Below are 23,131 nucleotides of genomic sequence, written 5' to 3' on the forward strand. Positions count from 1 at the left end.
AAGTTTTGGCAATAAAGCCACTTTAAACATCCAAGTACAAAAGTTTTCAATTAATCTGTATAAATACCAAGGAGCACAATTGCTAGATCATATGGTAAGAATATGTTTAGTTTTGTAAGACATCACCAAACTATTTTCCAAAGTGGTTGTACCATTTTGCATTCCCACCAGCAATAAATAAGAGTACCTATTGCTCCACATCCTCACCAACATTTGGTGTTGTCAGTGTTTTGAATTTTGGCCATTCTAATAGGTGCATAGTGGTATCTCATCATTGTTTTAATTTATAATTTCCTAATGAGATGTAATGTTGAACATTTTTTAAATATACTTACTTGTCAGCTATATGTCTTCTTTGATGAGATATCTGTTCAGGTCTTGCTATGGATGAATGCTTGTGTCCCCTTAAACCCCCAAGGTGATGATATTAGTAGGTGAGGTCTTTGGGAGGTGATTAGGTCATGAGGTTGAAGCCCTCATGAATGGAATTAGGGCCTTTGCAAAAGGGACTCCAGAGAAATTATTTGACCCCTCCTTGCCTTTTGAGGACACAGTAAACAGATACTGTCTATGAGCCAGAAAGCAGGCTCTCATCAGACACTGAGTCTTCTGGGGAATTGATCCTGCACTTCCCAGTTTCCAGAACTGTGAGAAATAAATTTCTGCTCATTATAATGGCATTTTGTTACAATAACTCAAAGGAACAAAGACAAGTTTTTTTTTTCTCATTTTTTACTTAGGTTGTTTGTTTTCTTATTAAGTTTTAAGAGTTCATTATACATATTGGATATTTTATCGGGCATGTCTTTTGCAAATATTTTCCCCCAGTCTGTGTCTTGCTTTCTCATTCTCTTGACAGTGAGCTTCATAGCACAGCCTTACTAATCTTCAGTTACTTCATCCCACCACAGAGCCTTTCCACACATATTTTCTTTAGCCTTGAAGTAAACTACCTCCTCCTACATCTTGTTTACTTCTCTTAATTCCATTTCACTTTTCAAGCCTTAGCTCATGGAAGCCTGCCTTATGCGAGCCCTCTGTAACGTTCTAGGTCTGATTAGATTTTTTCTATAATTGCCTTCTACAACTGTATTTTCTCTTCAGTTTATATTTTTAAATTTATTTTCATGATCATTTGACAAATACCTTTCTGCCCCATCAGACCATTTGCTCCAAATGGACAGGAAATGTATCTTTTCTCACCACAGTATCACCAAAACTATTCACATAGTAGGTGTTCAGTTAATATTTGTTAAATTAAGTAATTAACTAATTTGAATAATTTAAATAATAGCATTCAAACAACCAGATGAAAGGTAGAGAAACCCAAAAATAAGTACTGATTTTAAATTTCTCTAAAGTATACTGAAATTAGGAATATATTTACAATTCTATTGAATTGGATTTTTTTTCTTTAATAAACATTTTTTAAATGTTTATTCTACAAGAGGAGAATGTTATTTATGTGTTAGACTGATTATGTAAAATATCAACGTTTATCTTTATTTACTTTGTCTTTTACTACTTATGTACAATTTAAAATCAAATTTAAATGAAGATTGAACATTTCTAAAATGATTGAGTTTTTAAATGATTTAAATTTTAATGATATATGTTTTCAGTACCTTGTTTATAGTTTTAAAGGGTTTAAGTTGCCAAGAACCTTTTTTGTAATTTCTGCTATTATATTTTAAAAGAGAGAGAGAGAGAGGATATACAATAAATCATACTTGTTTGATTCGGAACTTTCAAAATTGACACCTGCAATATTTAGGGGGAAATTCCACATGGAACTGACTTATTATCATTCCACAGGGTCAGTTGTTTGCTCCCTGTCTCTTTCCTTGTGTGTCTATCCTAGCAGCATGCCTAAGGAGTACTTCACTGACATACACAGAACTGGTAGTTTTTGAAGATGACCCTTGAGAATAGCACATAAATGATTAGATCTGAAATTTAACTTCAGTGGGAAATCCACATAAACCTGTATATGCAAAAATGGATGGCATCTAAGCAATGTTGTCCATTCGGTAGTTAGATTTTCCCCATTAGATTCTAGTTTTAACATAAAGAAGGCAGAAAATGAGAGACGCTAGTAATATCCAACCAAGAAAATGATGTGCAGATTTCAAGAGGCACAGTGAGAACTACTCAAGCTAAAGCAAGAAAGTAACAGCTACATTGTTCAGAAGCAAATGAATGTGCGCCTAATGGTAATGCATGCTGCCTAGAGAGAAATACTGCAGAAAAAAAAAATAAAAGAAAAACATACCTATTTGAGTAAGCTTGAATGTAAAGAAGAAAAGGTAATCAAAAGGAAGACAGATATGTACAAAGTACTGCATAAGGCATCATTTACAACAGAACACTAGAAAGATTATAGGACAGAGGTAAGAGGTTGTGAAAATAAGAAAATCAAAGATAAAGAATGAAAGGAAGATTGTACAGCATATTAAGATAAATGATAAGACATTTGTCAAATACTCAAAGGACAAGATAATAGTGAATAAGAGGAAAGATGATTAAGGGATGGAGATGGTAATTTAATAAAAAACAAGAAGAGCCAAACTGTACCAGACAGATAGCTCCTATCATGTACTATTTAACATTCATCTGTAACATGATCAATAGCCTTTCCTGGGTGAAACTGACTTTTGTGGATTTCACGTTTTTACAGTGATCCCACTATCTATCACCACTCTTCATTTGTCAGTGCATTTGTCATAGGCTTTCCTTATGGAGTCTCTCATGGGTGGTTTTGACAAGGGTGACTCTTCAACTAAATTACTGTGTAATGAGACATGATACTTAAAATATATATCTACATGCTGTTCTGATATGGATTTTTAAATGTTAATTTTCTTAAACCTAAAGCTTTATGCACATAAAGTTGTGCATACATTACAGTGGTTCTCAACCTTCCTAATGCCACGATCCTTTAATACAGTTCCTCATGTTGTGGTGACCCCCCAACCATAAAATTATTTTCGTTGCTACCTCATAACTGTAATTTTGCTACTGTTATGAATCGTAATGTAAATATCTGATATGCTATGTGTGTTTTTCGATGGTCGCGACCCACAGGTTGAGAACCACTGCATTAGAGCAATGTCTCTCTTCCCACCCAGAATGTTCCACTTTTTCTGTGTTTTCCTAGTGTTCCTGGATGTTTGATATGGACAGAATATTTAAGGGGAAATTCTGACAGAAAAATGTGTGTTTTGTCCTCCATTCCCTCTGTGTAATTTTAGATAAGTCACTTAACCTCTCATATCTTTATTTTCACCAGTATAAAACTAGGGATCATGCCTTCTTCTATGTATCCCTAAAGTCAGAAAAAGTAAATGAGACACTTGGGAGTACTGTAAGCCCGTCTGAACACACATATCAATCTGGGGTATAGCTGAGCATGACTGGATCACCCATCGTTTAGAGTGTTAATACCATAAGTCAATGCCTTTTGGTACAGGAACCTCATACCATCCCACACACACACACCCCCCTTCTAGACAACATTCAAGAGAGGCAGCTCTTGTCTATGCAGAGGGAAGGTCGCCTTCTTTCTCAGTGAGCACTGTGCTGGCCCTGATCAGTCCTGCCCCCCCCTAACCCCTGCCCCCATCCACACCCACCAGCACGGTACCCAGTGTATAATCACAGGGTCGTTTTGAATTACCATGAAGCCAGTGACTAGAATGCAGTGTGTTGGAAACTGAAGGCTCTCAGGCCTGGCTCTCCTCTTAAGCACTGAGCTACAGCTCTTTAGCAGCAGCTTTTTCTGAGGCTCTGAAAAACGCCCAGAACACTGCCCAGCCATCCGCATTCACTGGCAAGCATAGCACCAGGCATATGGCCAGTTTGAATGGTATTGAGAAGGCATATGGAGAGAGATTTTATTTTCCATCAACAGGCTTTAGAACATCAAAGGGATAGTTGATTTGATTATCATTATATCGGCCAAGCACACAACATCATTGACCTTCTATAATTTGCCAGACACTACGCCTGGCACTCCGAGGAACAAAGAGAGGTAAGACATAGCCCCAGCCCCCAAAGATGAAGGTTAGATAGATATGGAAAAATACCTAACAAAATAATTACTCAAAATAGTCATGAATGGTGGTAATGATCATTGTTCTTGAACATCTAAGAAAGAGGAACGTGGGCAAAATAGTCAGGGATGGCTTCACAGTGCAGGTGATGTTGGAACTGAATCTCGAAGGCTGGATTTATTTTGGATAATTGGAGAGGAGTTAAGCAGCCACAGTATGAACAAAAGCTCTTTACAGGAATGTTCATAGAAAGGTAGGCAATAAGGATGGTAATAAGGTTGGCAAGATTAGTTAAGAAAGTATTGTTTAGTCAATATATTTAACAACATTCACTCAATATTTGTTTAAGGTAGGCATCATACTAGGAGCTAGATATAAGTGATGAGCAAAATAGACCAAGTTCTTGCCCTCTTAGAGCTTACTGTGTAGTCAGAGAGGTAGCCAATAAACAGGTAAGCCAACACATAAATAAGTAATTCTACAGTGCAGTGCTATGAAGGAAATGTTTTGCTGCAGGAAGTACAGAAATCTAGATAGGTGCCCTGGAAATGGCCACACCAAGAAGAGATACTTATTAAACTGAACACTAATGGATGACAGGGGTCCAGTCACTGAAAGCATAGAGGAAAAGCTCCTTCCAGGCAGAGACAACAGGATACAACAAAGCCCTAAGAAGAGAGGAGTTTGACACATTTCATATACTACAAGGAAGCCAGGGAAGTTGATTGCATAGGGTCTTATTCATAACTCTTTTAACTTGTTTCTGAGCATGTGGCATGTGGAATTATTATTTTAATATCAGATTTTATTAATAATGATGCTTACACCTTACTGTATAAACTAATTAGGTAAGTAGAAGTCATGGCAATGAATACTATCTTGATTATCCAGAACTTAAAAGGGACAGTGTATTGATACACACGTTTTTTCAAAAAATGCAATGCTTTGAATGATTAAGAATTGTTAAACTCAAATGTACAAATGTTTATGTAAATTATATTTTGGTAATATAGGTAAGATGTTGATAAAGAAAAAAATTAAAGTTCAAATTACATTTTATCTATAGTAAGAGATTCTAGTGTTGGTGATGCATTAATTCTTATGAGATATTATAAGTTGACCATAATGTAGATCAACTCCCATATTATAGTGTTCTATGACATGTGAAAATAGGAGTGATATCATAAAGTACAGCCAAGTCCAGACTAGAGAAACATCTAAAGCAGTTTAGACGACCAACATCTTATGCTGTTGGCCTTTGTAATTCAAAAACAACATTTAAAAAATTATACCTGTGTATTATGTGTGGTGTGGGTGTGTAAGAAGTTTTTTGACCCATCTGAGCCTTGACTCTAAAAGCTAAAATAATTTCATTATTAATGTTTTAGGAGTTAATCCAGAGCATTCTAATACATTGACCAACACCCTCCAAATCATTGGGTATATATACTGCAAACTGTAAAGAGGAATTTCCAAAGCTCCCAATGGATTCTTATCCTTGGTTAAAAAGATGATAATAATTGGACTTTATCTGCTATCATTTTTGCAAAACGTTTTTTTAAAATTTACTAAAGTACACTTTATCTGTGTGGTGTGTGTGTCTGTGTGTGTGTGTGTGTGTGTGTGTGTGTAGGGAGTTGTTTGTTTGTTTTTGTTAATCCTCACCTGAGGATATTTTTCGGTTGATTTTTAGAGAGAGTGGAAGGGAGGGGGAGAGAGAGAAAAAAAACATTGATGTGAGAGAGACACATCGATTGGTTGCCTCATGCACATGCCCAACCAGGGCTGGATATCCAGCCTGCAACCGAGGTATGTGCCCTTGACAGGAATCGAACCAGGTATCCCTCAGTTCTCCAGCCAATGCTCTACCCACTGAACCAAACCAGCTAGGTCCATTTTTTCAAAACTTTGAGAACTTTCATAAATTAAACCTCTCACTGCCCCCTGGGAAATAACAAAATGCAAACAATTTCTGTAGCATCTCCAACCATGTTCTGTGCTGGCCAGACATTTGGTTCTATTTAAAATCCACTTTAATATTTTTAAAAATGTAGATTCTTTGAGCATCTAGAATGCAAGCACTCTGGTACAAGATTTTAGAGCATTAATATAACTCTGCCAACTGGGACCTTATTCAAATTATTTTGAGGCAGTTTGTGATTCTTTGATTCATTAACTATAGTTAACTTATTCCAATCTCTCTATTTTAAAAGAAGTCATATTTATTACCATGTGCATACACATAAAAAATAAACTGTAAGCCTATTTTAAGTTCCTCTAAATCTTGTAGTATCTTTTAAGAAACTTTTAATGTAACACATGCCATTTTTATTTGGCTAAACATGGTATATCTTAACTATGAATACATGAAATTGATTCCATTGTGTCTAAATGGTATCTTTAAGTGTGAATAAGGTGAAACTGTATGCGGATTCTCTTTGGGAGGTGAGGCTGTTTTGGGGTTCTGTTTTATTTTGTTGACAGTAATGTATGGTTCTGTGATTAACACCCATCTTTTTTGGTGATGACATATGGGAAAAGTTAGCATTTACTCTGCTTTAATGTTTTACTGGCATCTTTAGAGTGTTATCAAACAAGCATTTACTACTTAGTAGCTAAGCATTTCCCCCACTTTGTTTCTTTAATTAACGTATTGATTTAAACCGAATCTATAGGATCAAGCTGATTGAGACAGACTGCCTGGGCCTCCGTTATTGCTACACTCCACACTTTTTCAGTAAATAAAATATGGATAAAACTGAAACATAGAGAGACTGAGGAATTCATTAAAGACTTTTGGCAACAATATCTTAAAAATATTTCAAAAATAATTGTGCTTGATCGCTTCTTCTGTGCCATTGCCTGTAACGAGGGTTTTAAAAAGACCAAATACAGCTCTCTGATTCCCATTTAATGGAAGAAGTAATAAAGTTTAATTGTATATTTGAGCACAGGGCATCACTTCCAGTACATCTGATCAATAATTCATTGATTGCCTTTGGCTCAAAGTAATATCTGAAAGAAAATGTAGCCAGAGGGAGTTTATCTAACAGTAGCTTAATCATCTCTATTAATTATGCTTTTCCCGAATTTGGATCATTAGGCTACCAAAGTGACAGCAGATGGCGAGCAAACTGGACAGGATGCTGAGAGGACCAGCACAAGAGCGAACTCCTTAGGAGATTTCATTAAGGGACTTGTCCGGGATGCAGAAGGTATGACAAAGACCACAATGTAATCATGATTTCTCCCAACAAAAAAACAGAAAGAGGGATTATACAGGACTGGAATTTCTCTAGCAAGAGATGCCACTTCTAAATTTGAGAGTTGGATTTTAAAAAGTATGTTGGTCAAGTTATTCAAGGGCATTATCTGCTGAGTGTTAAAGTAGTGACAACAGCCCATAAATTAGTCTTTATGAGTGCAGATAGAAGTAAATTGAAGGTACTCCTTTAGGAATGCTTCACATTTTAAGGAGTGGTCATGATGATTAAATAACTAATGGGCAAATTATGCTTTGCTGTTGTTTGTATTCAAATCTAGTTAAAAGATGGTTAATTTTTAAAGCTAATTTTGTCAATCTGCTCAGAACATTAAAGCAGCACTTAAATTTCTCAGAATGCCTTTAAAAACACTTGGTGTGGTTTTAATGAACATCTGTTGCTGGGGCCTCGGAGGTGCTGCCTTCCCCGGAGCTGCAGTGCATTTAGCCCACAGTTCTCTCTCTAGGAGTTAGTTCTTGGCATCTGCCAATCTGATGGAGAATCAGAGTGCTTTGGGCAAAAGCCCGGATTGAGATAATCTTAAAGAAAACAGCTAATAAAAAACTAAAAAGCCCACTAGTTGTGAAATATCTATTAATATACAATAAACATGCACTTATGTTTAGAAAGTAGAAAAGGGCTTGGATTATTTTTGTGGTTTTGCTTTTTAAAATGGAAACATTTTTATTACTCTACAGTGCTCTGCATTTTAGGTAGTTTGCTTTGTAAGATAGCCATGAAGGCAGGCAGCCCATGAGATAAGCCTTCAAGGCAGATCCCGGCAGGTCATATTGGGAATCACTGGCCTACAAGAGACAGAAACTCCCAACGATTCCCCACTGCTAGAAGCAACAGCACCTTAATCTGAGGCTTAATCTGAGGCAAAACATGTCAGGATCTGAAAATGAAATTGCTCAACTGGAAAAATCTCGGTTAACTCCTGTGGTTAATCCTCTGCCTGATGAAGTTGTTGTGCTTTTCCTGGTTTCATTTTTCATTAACGCTACTTGAAGTATCTACCTCCCGCAATGAAATATATGTAGTATATCCCAGTGCAGGTACAGCTATTTCACTGTGCCTGGGTCTCTGAAGGCACTCGTCAATACTCCAGGAACTTTCCTTTTCCTTCTGCCTCAGTCTCAAACACTCAACACCCAGAAGCCTGTCCTGGGAACCGACTTTTATCATTTCAATCAAACATTGGTGCCTAAGAATGAACATTAATACATGTATCAGTACTGATTACTTCTCTACCTTGTTCCCCCAACCTCCCAGTTTGTGCACCACATAAAGGCCACCAGCAGGGGGCAGAGTGAAAATGATATTTACCCCAGGCTTTGCTCACCATCCACAAGCTGTCCATGGGGAAAAGGGCTCAGTGTCATCAAAGGTGTCTTCCAAATTGGGCATCAGTCAGGCGGTCTGGTTGTGGCTGTCTAACTGGGGCCCCTTTGTCTAATTCACATGAAGTGCCGTGTGGGATAGCCGTGAGCTTGTACATGAGGAATATGTGAACACTGCTCTCTTCTTCCAGCAGGTACTAATAGAAATGGTTACAAAAATCATGACCATAGCCCTTCATAAAAGAACTTTGGCAGAATTGATCCAACTGTTAACATTTCATGAAAACTTAAATTTGAATATCCTAGAGTTCAACTAAATCCTGACTGAGATGTATATATGTACTTGGTAGTTTAGGGGTTTTTTTTAAAAAAGAAAAGGAAACTTATCAAAAGCTGTAAGTGGGTGACACAACATATCCACACCCTTTTGTTCTCTTACGATGATAATAATTGGAATAATCATCAGTACTCTTAGGGTTTTTTAGTGGCAGTAAATGGCTGTGGGAGAAGTGAATGCTTCGGCCTGGCCTTATCTCTTTCAGCTTCATTTTTAGATGGAATACCTTACTCTTACTGTCTTCCACCATAAGTCATGGCCTCGTCACAGATAATCAATCTCTATTAATCTAAGGCATTCCTAACTCAGTATAATTTTTAAAGTGTGCTAAGCTATGACTTCTGATTAGATCATGAATGAACTATATTTTATTCCACACACTGTTAGAATTAATGAGTGAACATATATAAACCCATTAGTGTTATGTCCTGACATATAATGGGACTTAGTAAATGCTAGACACCTCTCTTTTCTGTTTCTCAGATCACAGTAGTATTTGTCATTTGTGATAAATGTACCCATCAGAGAATACTTTCTTTTCAGGTTCATTGTGAAAAGTAGCTTTGCTTCTCCTGAGGAATTATTTTATTTGTATATTGCATATACTGTATAACTCTTAAGTATCTCATTTCTGTCCTCTGCTATGCCTTGGCTACTAAGATGCTTAGCGCTAGATTTAGACTCCTCTGCACTAAATATCCTGGTATGCCTTTTTGGTCCATTATAGGAACAGCCAAATCTACTATTGTTTTTCTTGAAGTCTAAGACAGAGAGGCCTTCTTGGATTTAATTACCAGCATTCTAGCACTGTTCCCACATAGTCTGCTGGACCAAAGAGCTTTCAAATCAGTCAGTCCATGGTTAAACATGACACAGTCTCGGTAATATATTACTAACGATAGGAGTGGACTCTTGAGATGGTTCTTTGGCTTATGTCAAGGTATGAGTGTGAACCAGTTGACCAAGAAAGAGCCACCCTCACTACCTTCTAGAAATACAGCACATGAGCAATAATGTCTACCAGAGGGTTAGGAATGGCCATATTTGTTCTTTAAACCTCTTGATTCAAATTGTTCTGCAAATTAAACTGTGGCTATTTCAGGAATGAGGGGCTAACCGCAGCAACTTTCTAACCAAAGACATGTATCATGAAAAAAGAATTAGAAAGATGCATTTTGGAATCAGAGGTAGCAACTTAATTCCTGCTACTAGCCCAGTGATTGTCAAACTCTCTAGCATGAATCCAAAGCTCCTGGAGGACTTGGGGAAACATTGACTGCTGGTCCCCAACCCTGGAATTGTTAACTCAGTGAGCCAGTGGTGGGGCCTGCATTTCTAATAAGTTTCTAGGTGATGCTGATGCTGCTCATTTGGGGATCACATTTCAGAGCCATGGTACCTACCCACCGTGTGACACTCACCACAGCTACTCTACTTGGTCTGCTGATGTGCACCTGTTTCAAGAGCTCTGCCTATATCATCCTTGGAACAGCTCTTACCAATGCCAATCAGAAGAGTTTCTCTAGGAACAGAAATGAATTTCAGGACTCTTTATGTCTTAAAGAAGTCTTAGGGTACAGCCTTGAATGGTAGAAAATGCCTCTGGCCAACCCAGAGCCCTCATTCTAGGGACTTTCATAGGTAATATTATAGAAGAGTCTGACGGATAAAGGGGTTTAAAAAAATCTTTCAACTTGTTAAATTAATGTTCCATAGAACACACTTCAGGGAAAGTTGGTCTAAAACTAATGGTAGAACTGCAAGAAAGTTTCGATTCACCAGTTTTTCAAATTTTTATTTGACATAGAATTCGTTTTTCAAATGAAATTTTCCCCAGAATACCAACCTATAAAAGAAAGTCTTGGCAGAACAGACATCATTTGTAATACCTGACGCACACGGAGAATCCTAAATTTCCGAAGAGCACAATATGAAACCCCATTTAATGCATAATAAACACAGACTCTTACGATGGGTGTTCTTGCTGGAAGGTATCTTGGAGAATTTATAACACTTGTCCCTAGACCAGGGCTCCTTTCCTCACCCTTTAAAAGCATGAACACCACTGTGTTAAAGTACAAAGGCAGTTTTGTGTTTAGATATCTCAACACCGATAGTATTTCTGTACTCAGTATTTTAAGATAGACTGAATATGGTTGTGTCTTACCAGCTATATAGACCTTATGTTTTCAGCTTCCAAGTGTTATGCTACATGTCTCATTTTTTTACCCTTTATCCCGAAAAGGATTTAAGCCACTTCTTTTTTTCCTGTATTTCTTCCTTTTGAGGTAAAAAATTAAAAAAACCCACACACTGCTTTAATTACCATGTCCCCCAAAAGAAGCATATTATGGAGAGATGCGTCACATTCCCCTGTTTGTTGAGGATTGCTGTATTAACTGCCTCGATTTCCCAGCAGGAACCCGTGGCAGACCACATTTCATTTGGAGATAGAGATGGTGGGGAAGAGCAGATGTTGAGTGGCATTTTTGCAAGTGGCAGTTTTGTTTACTAATTTGACAAAATTTGTTTTACCCCCTGCAGCTGTAAATGAAAAAGCTAAAGAAGTAAATGAAACTCTGGGAATTCAAGACAAGGACTTTGAGAGAAATTTGCAAGGGCTTCAGAAAGAGATTGATCAGATGATGAGAGAATTGAGGAGGAAAAATCTAGATATACAGAAAGAAGTTGCTGAAGATGAGTTGGTGTGAGTAGATTGTCTATTATGTCTTCATTTCCTAAACTGAGCTTTCCAAATTGTTTACCGTTTTATAAATTTTTCATCACATATGAGTATAAGATACTTTGCTTGCTTTTAGTTTTCATTTACTTAGTTATAATTTATCTTGCTCTAAAATGGATTGAAAATATGTTTTAGCCTACATATAAATAATCAAGTAATTGATCATTTCTGGTGCTGTACCTTCTATAGTTAGGCATATGGGCTTGCTTTGTTAATTGCATTTATTTGGAACTTTTAAACTATCAATAGTTTTTTATTTTGATGAAATAACCTTTGAATCAATAAAGGTATGAATTTTACAGGCCATCCTATAGGTTTTGTCATCTCACGGAATGCTAAATAAGAGCCGTTAAATAATAAATGCTTAATGCTTTGAAATCAGGGTTGGAAACCTGAGGTTGGAAATAATAGTATTAGTGATTTTATTGATGCTAATTAACTCATATCACCACACACTCAATAAAAAAGTACATTTTTACATTCATAGCTAACGTCAAAACGATGGGATTAGTAATACTATACTAAACTAGCAACATTAACAACATCTGAGAACTTGTTAAAAATTAAATAATCAAACCTCACCCCAAAACTACTGAATCAGAAACTTTGGGGATAGAGCCCAGCAATGTTTTGAAAAACACTTCAGGGGATTGTGGTACCTATTAGTTTTAGAAATACTGTTTTTCAAGGACTTAGCCTTTCTTAAGGAATGATATTGCCACTTTAGGAAAAAGATAGTGTTAAACCCAGGAGACTCCCAGGTTACTTAGAAGAAAAACAAAAGTAGATAAAAATCATGACTTCATACTTTATACATAGAGTTCTGTCCACAGTTTCTAACCAAACATAACAGTATAGTCATACCTTATATTCAAAGTAATAGAGGAAATGCCTCATTATGTTGAATCAGGTAGTGTTTATTTTTTTGTATGTGAAATAAATCACAAAACTTATTTTATCAGTCAAATTATGAGAAGGAGATCCTTTCCAATTGAAATTTTATGTTACTAACAAATTACAAATGTGTGGGGGTTTGGGAGTTTAATTTTAAATGTAAATGGTTGTGTCACTTGTCAGGTATCAGTTTTCAGATTGGTTGAGCATATAGTCACTCTTCTTTAAATATTGCCTTACTAGAGGCCTGGTGCATGAAATTCATGTGCGTGGCGCGGGGGGGGGGGGGGGGGGGGGTGTCCCTCAGCCAAGCCTGAACCCTCTCCAATCTGGGATCCCTCTCACAATCCAGGACCACTGGCTCCTAACCGCTCACCTGCCTGCCTGCCTGATTGCCCCTAACCACTCTGCCTGTCTGCCTGATCATCCCTAACCACTCTGCCTGTCTGCCTGATCGCTACTAACTGTTCCTCTGCCGGCCTGATTGCCCCTAACTGCTCCCCTGCCTGCGTAATCACCCCTAACCACCTCTGCCTGCCTGATGCTCCTAACTGCTCTTCACTGCCAGCCTGATCACCCCTAACTGCTCTCCCCTGCTGGCCTAATCGCCCCTAACCGCTTCTGCTTCAGCCCCTGCTACTGTGGCTTTGTCTGGAAGACATCTGGTCTAATTAGCATATTACCCTTTTATTAGTATAGATGTTTCCATTCTTTTAATGTTAGCGTCTCTTTGTAATAGAATCTAATACCCATAAACCCTGAGGAGGTGGCAGGGCTCATTGTCTGTTATTGGGTGGGGGGTGCTTGCAGAGCTGCAGAAGGCCTGCTGAAGAAGGTGCAGAAGGTGTTCGGAGAGCCCCGGGGGAAGAACGAAGAAATGGAGAAGGATCTCGGGGAGAAATTGACAGATCACAAAAACAAGCTTGATGATGCTTGGGACCTGTTGAGAGAAGCCACGGATAAAACCAGAGAAGCTAATCGCTTAGCTGCAGCAAACCAGGAAAACATGACTGCTCTGGAGGTGAGTCTGAGGGCTCTTTCATCTGTCTGTGGTGCCGTGGGGTGGGGTGGAGGTGACCAAGGCTGGCCTAGTTGATGTGCATTTATAGAGATTGGGAATGATAACTCTGAAAGGAGAAGAACAGAGAATGATGATTTTTCTCCTTTTTAAATCATCTATCACTGTCCATAAAATGTAGATAATTTAAATGATTGAAGCTTTTTAAAAGTAGTGCAATACAGTGGAAGGATCTTGTCACTGGTCTTAATGCCAGCTGTGCCACCAACTAGAAGTATAGGCATGGGCAAGTCTATTACAGTCTCTAAGCATCAGTCCCCCAACACTACAGCAAGTCTCGGGACCTTCAAGTACTAATAGCACGATTTTATAATCTACCCAACCTACGCCATACACCATGGTTTAGATATCTGATTGCCATAAATCACAGAACTGCAAGTATATTCTCATGGAATTTGGACACATATGGAACAGCTCACTGAGGGAGAGACCAGAGCTTTGGAAGATTTTGAGTCCCTTTCTTTTTTTGCAATGTGTTCTATGAATCAATCAATCAATCTCTCTCTCTCTCTCTCTCTCTCCTCTATCTCCTTCTCTCTCTTACTACTTACTATGGCAAATTGATCACTTTTCCCAAGAGTAAATTTAGTACATAGAATGGCACAAACCTGTATTTGGTATTTAAAAATCAACAACAGTTATTTTCTCCCCAGAAACAAACTTAACCTTTGCTGTTTTCAAACTACTTGACCCCCTGCAGATATGAAAAGATAGATCACAATCTAACATACAATCTCACCTTCAACTATAACTAAACGTACCCTGGCATATATGTGGAATGCTAATTGAACAAAACGAATCTGGATTTTTTTTATCTACTCATTTCTGTCCATTCTACTTTGGATTAAGCGGAGGACAAATTAAATTTTTAAAGGCTTTTTTTCCCCCCAATCTCTCTCCTGGGACTTAACCTTGTCATTTTGATAGAAGATTGAAGAGGCTCACTTTTCCTTAACTGATGTATCTAATCTGAACCAATTTGTAGTCTACTGACGTGCTGGCAGTATTAAAGAAAAAGCACCGTCTTGCGAGGCAGGATGCTGGGCCGTCCTCATGTCGGAGGCCCCGGCATGATTCATCCCGCTCCGTCACACACCGGTGGTGTGACTAACCCGGAGGTGCACCCCTTCATTTTATGGCAACAGTTTAAGAAATTAAAACTACCTGTGTGGAAAGTTTAATAAGCATCTAGGAAGTATTTCAGGAAGAGTTATAGTGGCACAGTAAATGGTGCCTTTAGCTATTCCTTCCTTTTAGTGATGTTTAAAACTAGGAGCCATAATTTTGCGCTCCCCTCCCCAACCCACCCCCACGCGCCTCGAGATGTCTGGAGCTTATATAGTCAGTTCTGTAGCTCTAAGTGGTCCTTTACATATTTTCATTTCATATGCCATGCTTAGGTAAAGGCTTGTTCAAAACTTACTGGAGTAATTAGAAAAACTGATGCAATTACCGTGGGAAGGCACAGCTTGTTTAAGGCTGTTTGCCAAGGCTGATTAGAGGTGACTCCCAAGGTTCGCGCTAGACTGGCTAGAAAGGAATGACCTGGAGAGTTTGTGAAACAGACCAGTTTCATGGACTCTCACTCTGACTGAGTTGGCTGGTCAAGGATGTGGCCCAGGGTCCATATTCCAAAACTTCCCCTGGCTTAATTAGATGTGCACACAGATGTGAGAACAGCCTATACACTGTATCCATTTGATGGAATAATGAGCTGATTTTTAAATATAAATAACTTCCTTGTGTCTATGCCCGCTAAGAAGGTAAAATACTAGTAAGTGAGACCCAACTCAAATGTGGTTTTTTTTGTTTATTTTTTAAAAGGTAAGCATGTAATTTTTATTATTAAAAACATTTATCAAGCTCCTGCTAAACTCAGGAGATGTGCTGAACACAGAAATTGTTAATGCCAAGTACTGGTCCTCCTTGTATGATCCTCAAAATGGCAGCATTAGAATCCGTTAGAACCTCGTTCAAAATGCAGACTCTCAGGCCCCACTCGAAACTATCAACTGAGAAACTGCGAGTAGGACGCAGCAACTGGTGTCTTAAAATCCCCCCAGTTATTCAGATGCAGTCTTCGGTTTAAGAACCATTGATACTTAGAATAAAAACCATTTCTGATGACTTTAGGTGACTTGTATTTATTGGGAGGCACACACAAGTAAACCATTCTATGCACTAGAGTAATTGTGGAGGCAAGCAAAGGAAGGGCATCTCCATCACCCTGGGTTAGGATGGGCTTCACAGAGGGCCTGACCTGCGTGTTAAGTCCTGAAGGGTGGGCACTAGCTAGTCAAAATAGAAGGCAAAGAACATTCCAGAAATAGGGAAAAACAATGCCAAGGCACAGGGAAAAAAAGATAAAACATTTTGGGAAAATTCGGTGGTTTGATAGGGTTGGAATGAAAACTGCATGTGAACCAATGAGGGGATAGAAAGTCAGCAAAGATAGAGCCAGACCTTGAGTTGAAAGAGAATTTCATTCTAAGACTAAGCCAAGGAGTTTTGTGTTTGTCCTACAAGTTAGTGGATACACTGAAATAGTGGAGTCATGGATTAAAATTACAGTTCTGGGATTTGTGAATGGTTCATGTAAACTAGAGAATTTATTTTGTTTTGAACAGTAGTATGGTATAAGGCTGGGAAAATGGGCCAGGGTAGTATTTAAAGTCTGTCAGACATCTACCATGTGATGGTGCTATTGGTAACCAGGGTGACTGAGGTTGCACAGGAATGACTCCTGACCTCATAAAATGTACAGTCTCCTAAAAATTCAGGCGTTTTAACCTTTCACTACATGTACTCCTATGATTAATTGGGGCTAGAAGAATCACAGAGATGATGTCATCATAGCAGAAATTGAGAGTTGATAGAAATGATGGAGCAGCTTGGGCCCAAACACAGGGCTCTGAAAGTATAAGTTAATCTTAGGAAATGTCAGAGAGAGCAGTAAAACTCAGTCATAGGCTACATAAAAGTCTGTAGGAGACGATGGTTCTGGAAACAGTATTTGGAGGCAGATCATAGAAGGCTTTGAATGCAACCTTCTAGAAGCCACCGGGTTAGAAGGGCATTTCCAGCAATGGAGAGAAGGCAGAGGGACTTTGTGCCAATGGGCAAAGAGAAGGTGAGCAATTCAATTAAACAAAGGAGCATGTCCTTATAACCTTATAAAAGGAAGGATTGCAAAGAAAATAAATAGTGAGTTGCTAGATAAAGGATTAACTGAAAGACAGCTTTTGCTGGCTTTTAATCCAACCCAAACATGCATCATCCCTCTCTCGCATACACACACAACACATACAAAAGGTGTTTAATTTACTGAGCTCTGGAATGAATTAAGATCCAATTAGCAGTTAAAATTAGAACTATAATCAATTTTAGTATTCAAACAGAATCACTCAATTATCCCTATGGCATACTTTTGGAGAATAATTCTGTATACATGGGCCTCCTTTTTGTTCCTTAACCACTCGAAGCTTTCTATCTTGGGAATTTTATATCCTACATCATTCTCTATTACTTCCCTCTCTTCATTTACTTTTTTATCACTAATCATTGCTTAAAAATAACATTTATTCTCTCATTTATTTTCTCGCTCTTCCAGATAAGCCATGAGGAATGCATCTTCTTATCTACTCTATTCCCTTGGCCTACAACAGTGTCTGCCATAATTTTTTTTCAATGAATAAATAAAGTGCCATGAAACAAACACACAAAAAAGTCATATGTTGTCATAGTCGGTGTTGCTCAGTGGTAGAATGTCAGCCTGCACATTGAAGTGTTGTGGGTTCAACTCCCACAAAGGCACGTACCTGTGTTGCAGGTTCATTCCCTGGCCCCAGTCAGGGCATGTGGGAGGCAACCAATTGATGTGTCTCTCGCATCAATGTTACTCTCTTTCTCTCTCTCTCTCTCTCTCTCTCTCCCCCTCTCTCTCACACCTTCCCTCCCTTCCATAATCTCTAAAAAAATCAATGAAAAAAGTATCTTCAGGTGAGAATTAACAATGAAACAAATAAGCAAACAAAAATTATTAAAAAGTCATATGTATACTTTTATTAATATTTAGATCCTCCAAATATCCACTTTTTTCCTCGGCTCAAAACTAGATTCTATCAGTGTCTAATCTGAAAGTTAGCCACCTCTGAAATCTCCTGAATCTCCAGCTCATTACTTCTGCTTTAGTATGATAAAGAACACATTCTGATCTTGCATAACAGTTGATTCCCTAAAGTGACTCAAATGGAGCTTTTACGGAGATTCTAACTCACTACTTAATTGAAACCAAAATGTGTGCAGCTCTTCCTAATGTACATGTCGAAATATTCTCCCTCCCACTGGTGCAGCATTGTAAAGTACCTTGATTCATTAAACAAGCCATGTTGAAAAAAATTCTTGAATGTCTGTACATGGTATAACTTTAAATCAGTGCATGCAAAAGCTATGGGCTATAGTTATGTAAAAGAATGTCAGACCCTTGGAAGATAAAATATGACTTGTTACCAGGAGCATTAGGACTACCCCTATGTTTATTGTCCCTGAAGAGGGAATGACATATCGAAACTTCCTCTGTTTTAGCTAGTGATGGGAGTAACTGATGAGCCAACTGTCACCGTTCAAGGTTCAGGAATGGACTCTAATTTCATTTATTCATTCTAACATATTTATTGAGGAAACTTTTTTAGGTATTGGAAATACAATGACATATAAGACTGTTTTTATGGAATTTCTATTCTAGTGAGGAAGATAGTCACTAAAGCAATAAATGAGTAGCATATAAAATGGTCATAAACTCTGGAGCATGGGCTAATATAATAATAAGTGATATGTTTAGTGACATTACATGATGCATTCAATATGTTATCCTCCATCAGCCACGTACAGTTCAGCAGGCTGTGGTTTCCACTGGTCCCTATATATGAATATTGTGATGAATTGGTGTTGCTGATTTTCATTAAATGACATGCACAATTAAGATGGTTTAATCTATTAAAAAATAAAATAATATTATCTACATTTGGTTGGTTTGTGGCCATCCAATAGAATATAACTCAGATAAGTGGGTGCTAAGAAGAAGAACAAAATAAGGTAATATAATAGTCAATAATTACATCATGTTTACTATATTCCAGGTAGTGTTCTAAGCTAGTTCTCAAATTTTACAGTGTATATCACCTGGAGTTCTTATTAAATGCAAACTCTGAGTTGGTAGTTCCCAAAAGGCATTGAAATTGTACATTTCTAACATGCTTCTGAGTGATGCTAATGCTTCAATGGGCCCCAATTTGAGTAGCCAGAGCCAACACATTTCACATGAGGCTATATTACTTGCCCAGGTTTCATACCTTGTGACAGTGGGCAGGGCTTGGATCCCACGAAAGCAGGCTGTAGCCTGAATAACTGTCCTCCAGTATATAGAAAATAATTGAGATAAAGGTGAGTGCTATTTTAGGTAGGTGATCAGGGAAGTGACCATCAGCAGAAAATGAAGGAAGAAGCAAGACAACGAACTGAGGAAGGGCACAAAGTTAAGGGAACTGAAAGTGTAAAGGCTCAGAGGCAGGAATGAGGTGTATGTACCTGGCAACATACTGAAGTGGTTGGTGAAAAGGCAGGGAAAGAAGGGTGTGAAATTTGTGCTTTCCCAGTGCAAATAAGAGATGTCATTTCTGTAAGTAGAGAGTCAGTGCTTTCACAGCTCAAGACCCAGGCTGTATCGTTATATAGACCAGGGTTTGGATCTTAACTACATTGTACTAACTGTGTGACTTTGGGAAAGTCACATAACTTGTTCAATTTTCGATTCTTTTTTTTTCTTTACTTTTTATTATTAAATTTATTGGGGTGACATTGGTTAATAAAATTCTATAAGTTTCAAGTGTACAATTCTATAACACATCATCTGTATATTGCATTGTGTTTACCACCCAAAGTTAAATATTCATCCATCACCATATATTTGACCACCTATACTACTCCCCCACTTCCCTTTCCTTCTGGTAACCACCATATTTTTATTTGTGCATGAGTTTTTGTTTTTTCTTATTTATTCCTATTTTTATTTTTTTAAATATATTTTTATTGATTTTTTTTACAGAGAGGGAGAGAGAGGGATAGAGAGTTAGAAACATCGATGAGAGAGAAGCATCAATCAGCTGCCTCCTGCACACTCCCCACTGGGGATGTGCCCGCAACCAAGGTACATGCCCTTGACCGGAATCGAACCTGGGACCTTTCAGTCCGCAGGCCGATGCTCTATCCACTGAGCCAAACCGGTTTGGCTATTCCTATTTTTAGAAAAGGTGATATACACAGGACCTATGGCGTTAGTGTAGAATTAAGTTAGAAAAGCTTATAAACTACCTGACGCATAATTAAGGTCAAAATAAATATATAAAGTAACATTATTATTATTATTATTATTTTTAATATATTTCACTGATTTTCTACAGAGAGGAAGGGAGAGAGACAGAGAGTCAGAAACATCGACGAGAGAGAAACATCGATCAGCCGCCTCCCGCACATCCTCCACTGGGGACGCGCCCGCAACCCAGGCACATGCCCCCAACCGGAATCGAACCCCGGACCCCCCGGTCCGCAGGCCGACGCTCCATCCACTGAGCCAAACCGGCCTCGGCGAGTAACATTATTATTAATGTAAAAGAACGTAAATGGCAGAGGCTTAAAATTATAATTAATGCAGTTAAATTTACATGTAAAAAGGTGATTGGAAGAATACAAAGGAGTCAGAAGTAAAAGAGAAAAAAAAAAAAACAGGCAAAGTTATGCTCCAAATAAAGAAATAGCACTATTTCTCTCTCAATGATTTTACTCTCAATGAGTTTCATGTAGTGCTGAGACAAGCTATCAGTTTCAAAGAAAATTTAGAATCTGCTCTCTTCTTATGAGAGTTTCCATTAAGTTTAGTCTTCCATGTGTTAGTTTCTCTTTTTTAAAAAAGTACTTCTCCTAAATTCCCTTAAAAATTCAATTTCTTTTCATTTTTTGAAGACCTCCCATAGAATAAATCTGCTTATGTATATGCTCACAAAATACTCATTGGCACATAGATTCTGGAATTCAACATCTAGTTTCAATGTAATTTATGGTACTACCACATGTTCAGTAATACATATTTAGCACTTACATTTTAGTTAAAAAATGATGTGCAGCCTGGCCAGCATGGTTCAGTGATTGAGCATCAACCTGTGAACCAGAAGGTCACGGTTCAATTCCCAGTCAGGGCACATGCCAGGTTGCAAGCTCAATCCGCAGTGGGGGCGGTGCAGGAAGCAGCCGATTGATGATTCTCTTTCATCATTGTTGTTTCTATATCTCTCTCCCTCTCCCTTCCTTTCTGAAATCAATAAAAAATATATTTTAAAAAATGGATGTTCATCTTGCTTTAAAAATCGTTTTTAATTGCTCAGCTACCATCACATAACTTTTCCTCTCTCGGATGACTTTCTCACAATGGAATGAAGAACCTTACAGGCATTTAAATAAAATAACTCTTGGAGGATTGGCTGAGTAGTTCATATTACTCTCATCCAGCCTCATTGTCAACATGGCATACCTTATTTGCAACGCCTTTGTTCAGACAGCTCAGGGAAGTCGGGAATATGGGGCTGGATAGGGTTTTACCTAAAAGCATTTTGATGGTGTGTTCATGCTGTCTTACAGGAAAAGAAAGAAGCTATTGAAAATGGAAAACGACAAACTGAGAACACTTTAAAAGAAGGCAATGACATACTTGATGAAGCCAATCGTCTTGCAGATGAAATCAACTCAGTCATAGACGTGAGTATTTGATTAAACCCAAAATAAAAAGAAAGATGGTAATGACATAGGCTTTCACAGATGGGAATCAGTGAGAAGTCTCAGTAATCTAAGCAAATGCTAACGTTTTTTCTTGTCGGTGTAAAATTGTTTTTGCATTTTTCTATTGTGACTGTGCCCACCTATTGGCAACAATTAGAACTTCCTATTGTTCTCCCAATAGATAGTAATATCTGTGTGAGCGTAATCATCTACTCCCACAAGCTTGAATTTTCTTTCACACTGAAGGACATTGCTTGTTGCTAGGGCAACACTTACAATCTGCTTCAATATTCATATAAAGTTAGTTAAAAGAGAAATCTAAATCTACAAACAGACTTTTAACATACTTTCTAATGCAGTGGACACTGTGATATATGGTGATATAAACATAAATGGTCTAAAAGATCCTAATGAGGATCATTTGTGCATTTATACCTATGAAGTAACAATTTTTAAAAAAGATAGTTTGGTTCTTCTTGGTGTAAATTGGCTTTCTATATTTCCTATCTCTTCATTAAATAACAGCTTTTATCCTCCATTTTCTTTTTGCTATGTTAGTAAATTTGAAGTTTCATAAAAAACGAAGGATGCATAATTATATCTCAGAGAGTAATTAGCAAATGAGTGAAGGCTTGGATTCACTTACTTAAAACACCCTCTTTTCTCTACATAACAGTATGTTACAGACATTCAAACTAAATTACCACCCATGTCTGAAGAGCTGAAAGATAAAATAGATGACCTCTCCCGGGAAATGAAAGACAGGAAGCTTGCCGAGAGGGTGTACCAGGCTGAGAACCATGCAGCTCAGCTGAATGCCTCATCTGCTGTCCTTGATGGGTATGTCATCTGTTGTAGGAAATGTCTATGTAACTTGACACTTGCCCAAAAGTTTTGACTAACAAAAATGGTAGACAGTCTCTTTCAAATCTTGATTTCTGTAATTATGAACATACGCACTACATGGCCTTTCTGTGGAAGAGCCTAATTAGGATGGTCTGGGTGCTCTACTGGAGTCACATCAAAAGTCCAAGTTAAAAGTGGATTCAAATATGGCTTGGTAGGGAGAGAGCATAGCCTGAGGCTACACTTAGAAAAACTGGGTTTTGTTCTTTATTGGAGAGCACAGCAGTTGCCTTATTAGCATTTTAAATAATAATGTATAAATACACATTCTGCTTCAAATTTCAGTTTTATATTTTTACTGGAATCCAAACTATGCATTGTTAATCAGGTGGCTGTTGAAAATGGGGGCCATACATAGAGACTTAAGTTTTTTTTCTTTTCAGACTCCAGGGAGGCACTATGCATTCCTCTGTGAAATAACAGCTCACTATACCTGGGACTCTGATAAGGGTCAAAGGAGGGAAGGGCAGATGGTGAAATGTGTTTGACTTCTAGGTAACACTAGGATGCTTCCCTACAATTACATAGGTGCTTTAGCCCCAAGAATCATTTTCCAAAACAAATCTGTATTTAATATAAGACATATAAAATTCTGTTCCAATATGTAATACTCATTGATATAAAGGAAAATGTAAATGTTTGAAGACCCAGGGCATGGCTCATGCACAGTTCATTTTATAACAAACTT

At 37.9% G+C, this 23,131-nt stretch overlaps 1 protein-coding gene across 1 annotated transcript in view; it reads left to right on the plus strand.

The window, feature by feature from the left end:
• The window catches only part of LAMA2 (laminin subunit alpha 2), a 472,106-nt gene that overhangs the window by 359,066 nt on the left and 89,909 nt on the right, over positions 1 to 23,131 (plus strand). Inside the window, exons 35-39 of the mRNA XM_070417672.1 lie at positions 7,156 to 7,267; positions 11,540 to 11,702; positions 13,443 to 13,653; positions 21,400 to 21,516; positions 22,214 to 22,377. Of these exons, the coding sequence (XP_070273773.1) occupies positions 7,156 to 7,267; positions 11,540 to 11,702; positions 13,443 to 13,653; positions 21,400 to 21,516; positions 22,214 to 22,377 (767 nt within the window). The remainder of the gene's footprint in view (positions 1 to 7,155; positions 7,268 to 11,539; positions 11,703 to 13,442; positions 13,654 to 21,399; positions 21,517 to 22,213; positions 22,378 to 23,131) is intronic.

This window comes from Myotis yumanensis, unplaced genomic scaffold (assembly GCF_028538775.1).
Source record: "Myotis yumanensis isolate MYYU_CA2020_CCGP unplaced genomic scaffold, mMyoYum1.0.hap1 SCAF_6, whole genome shotgun sequence".
Lineage (NCBI taxonomy): Eukaryota > Metazoa > Chordata > Mammalia > Chiroptera > Vespertilionidae > Myotis > Myotis yumanensis.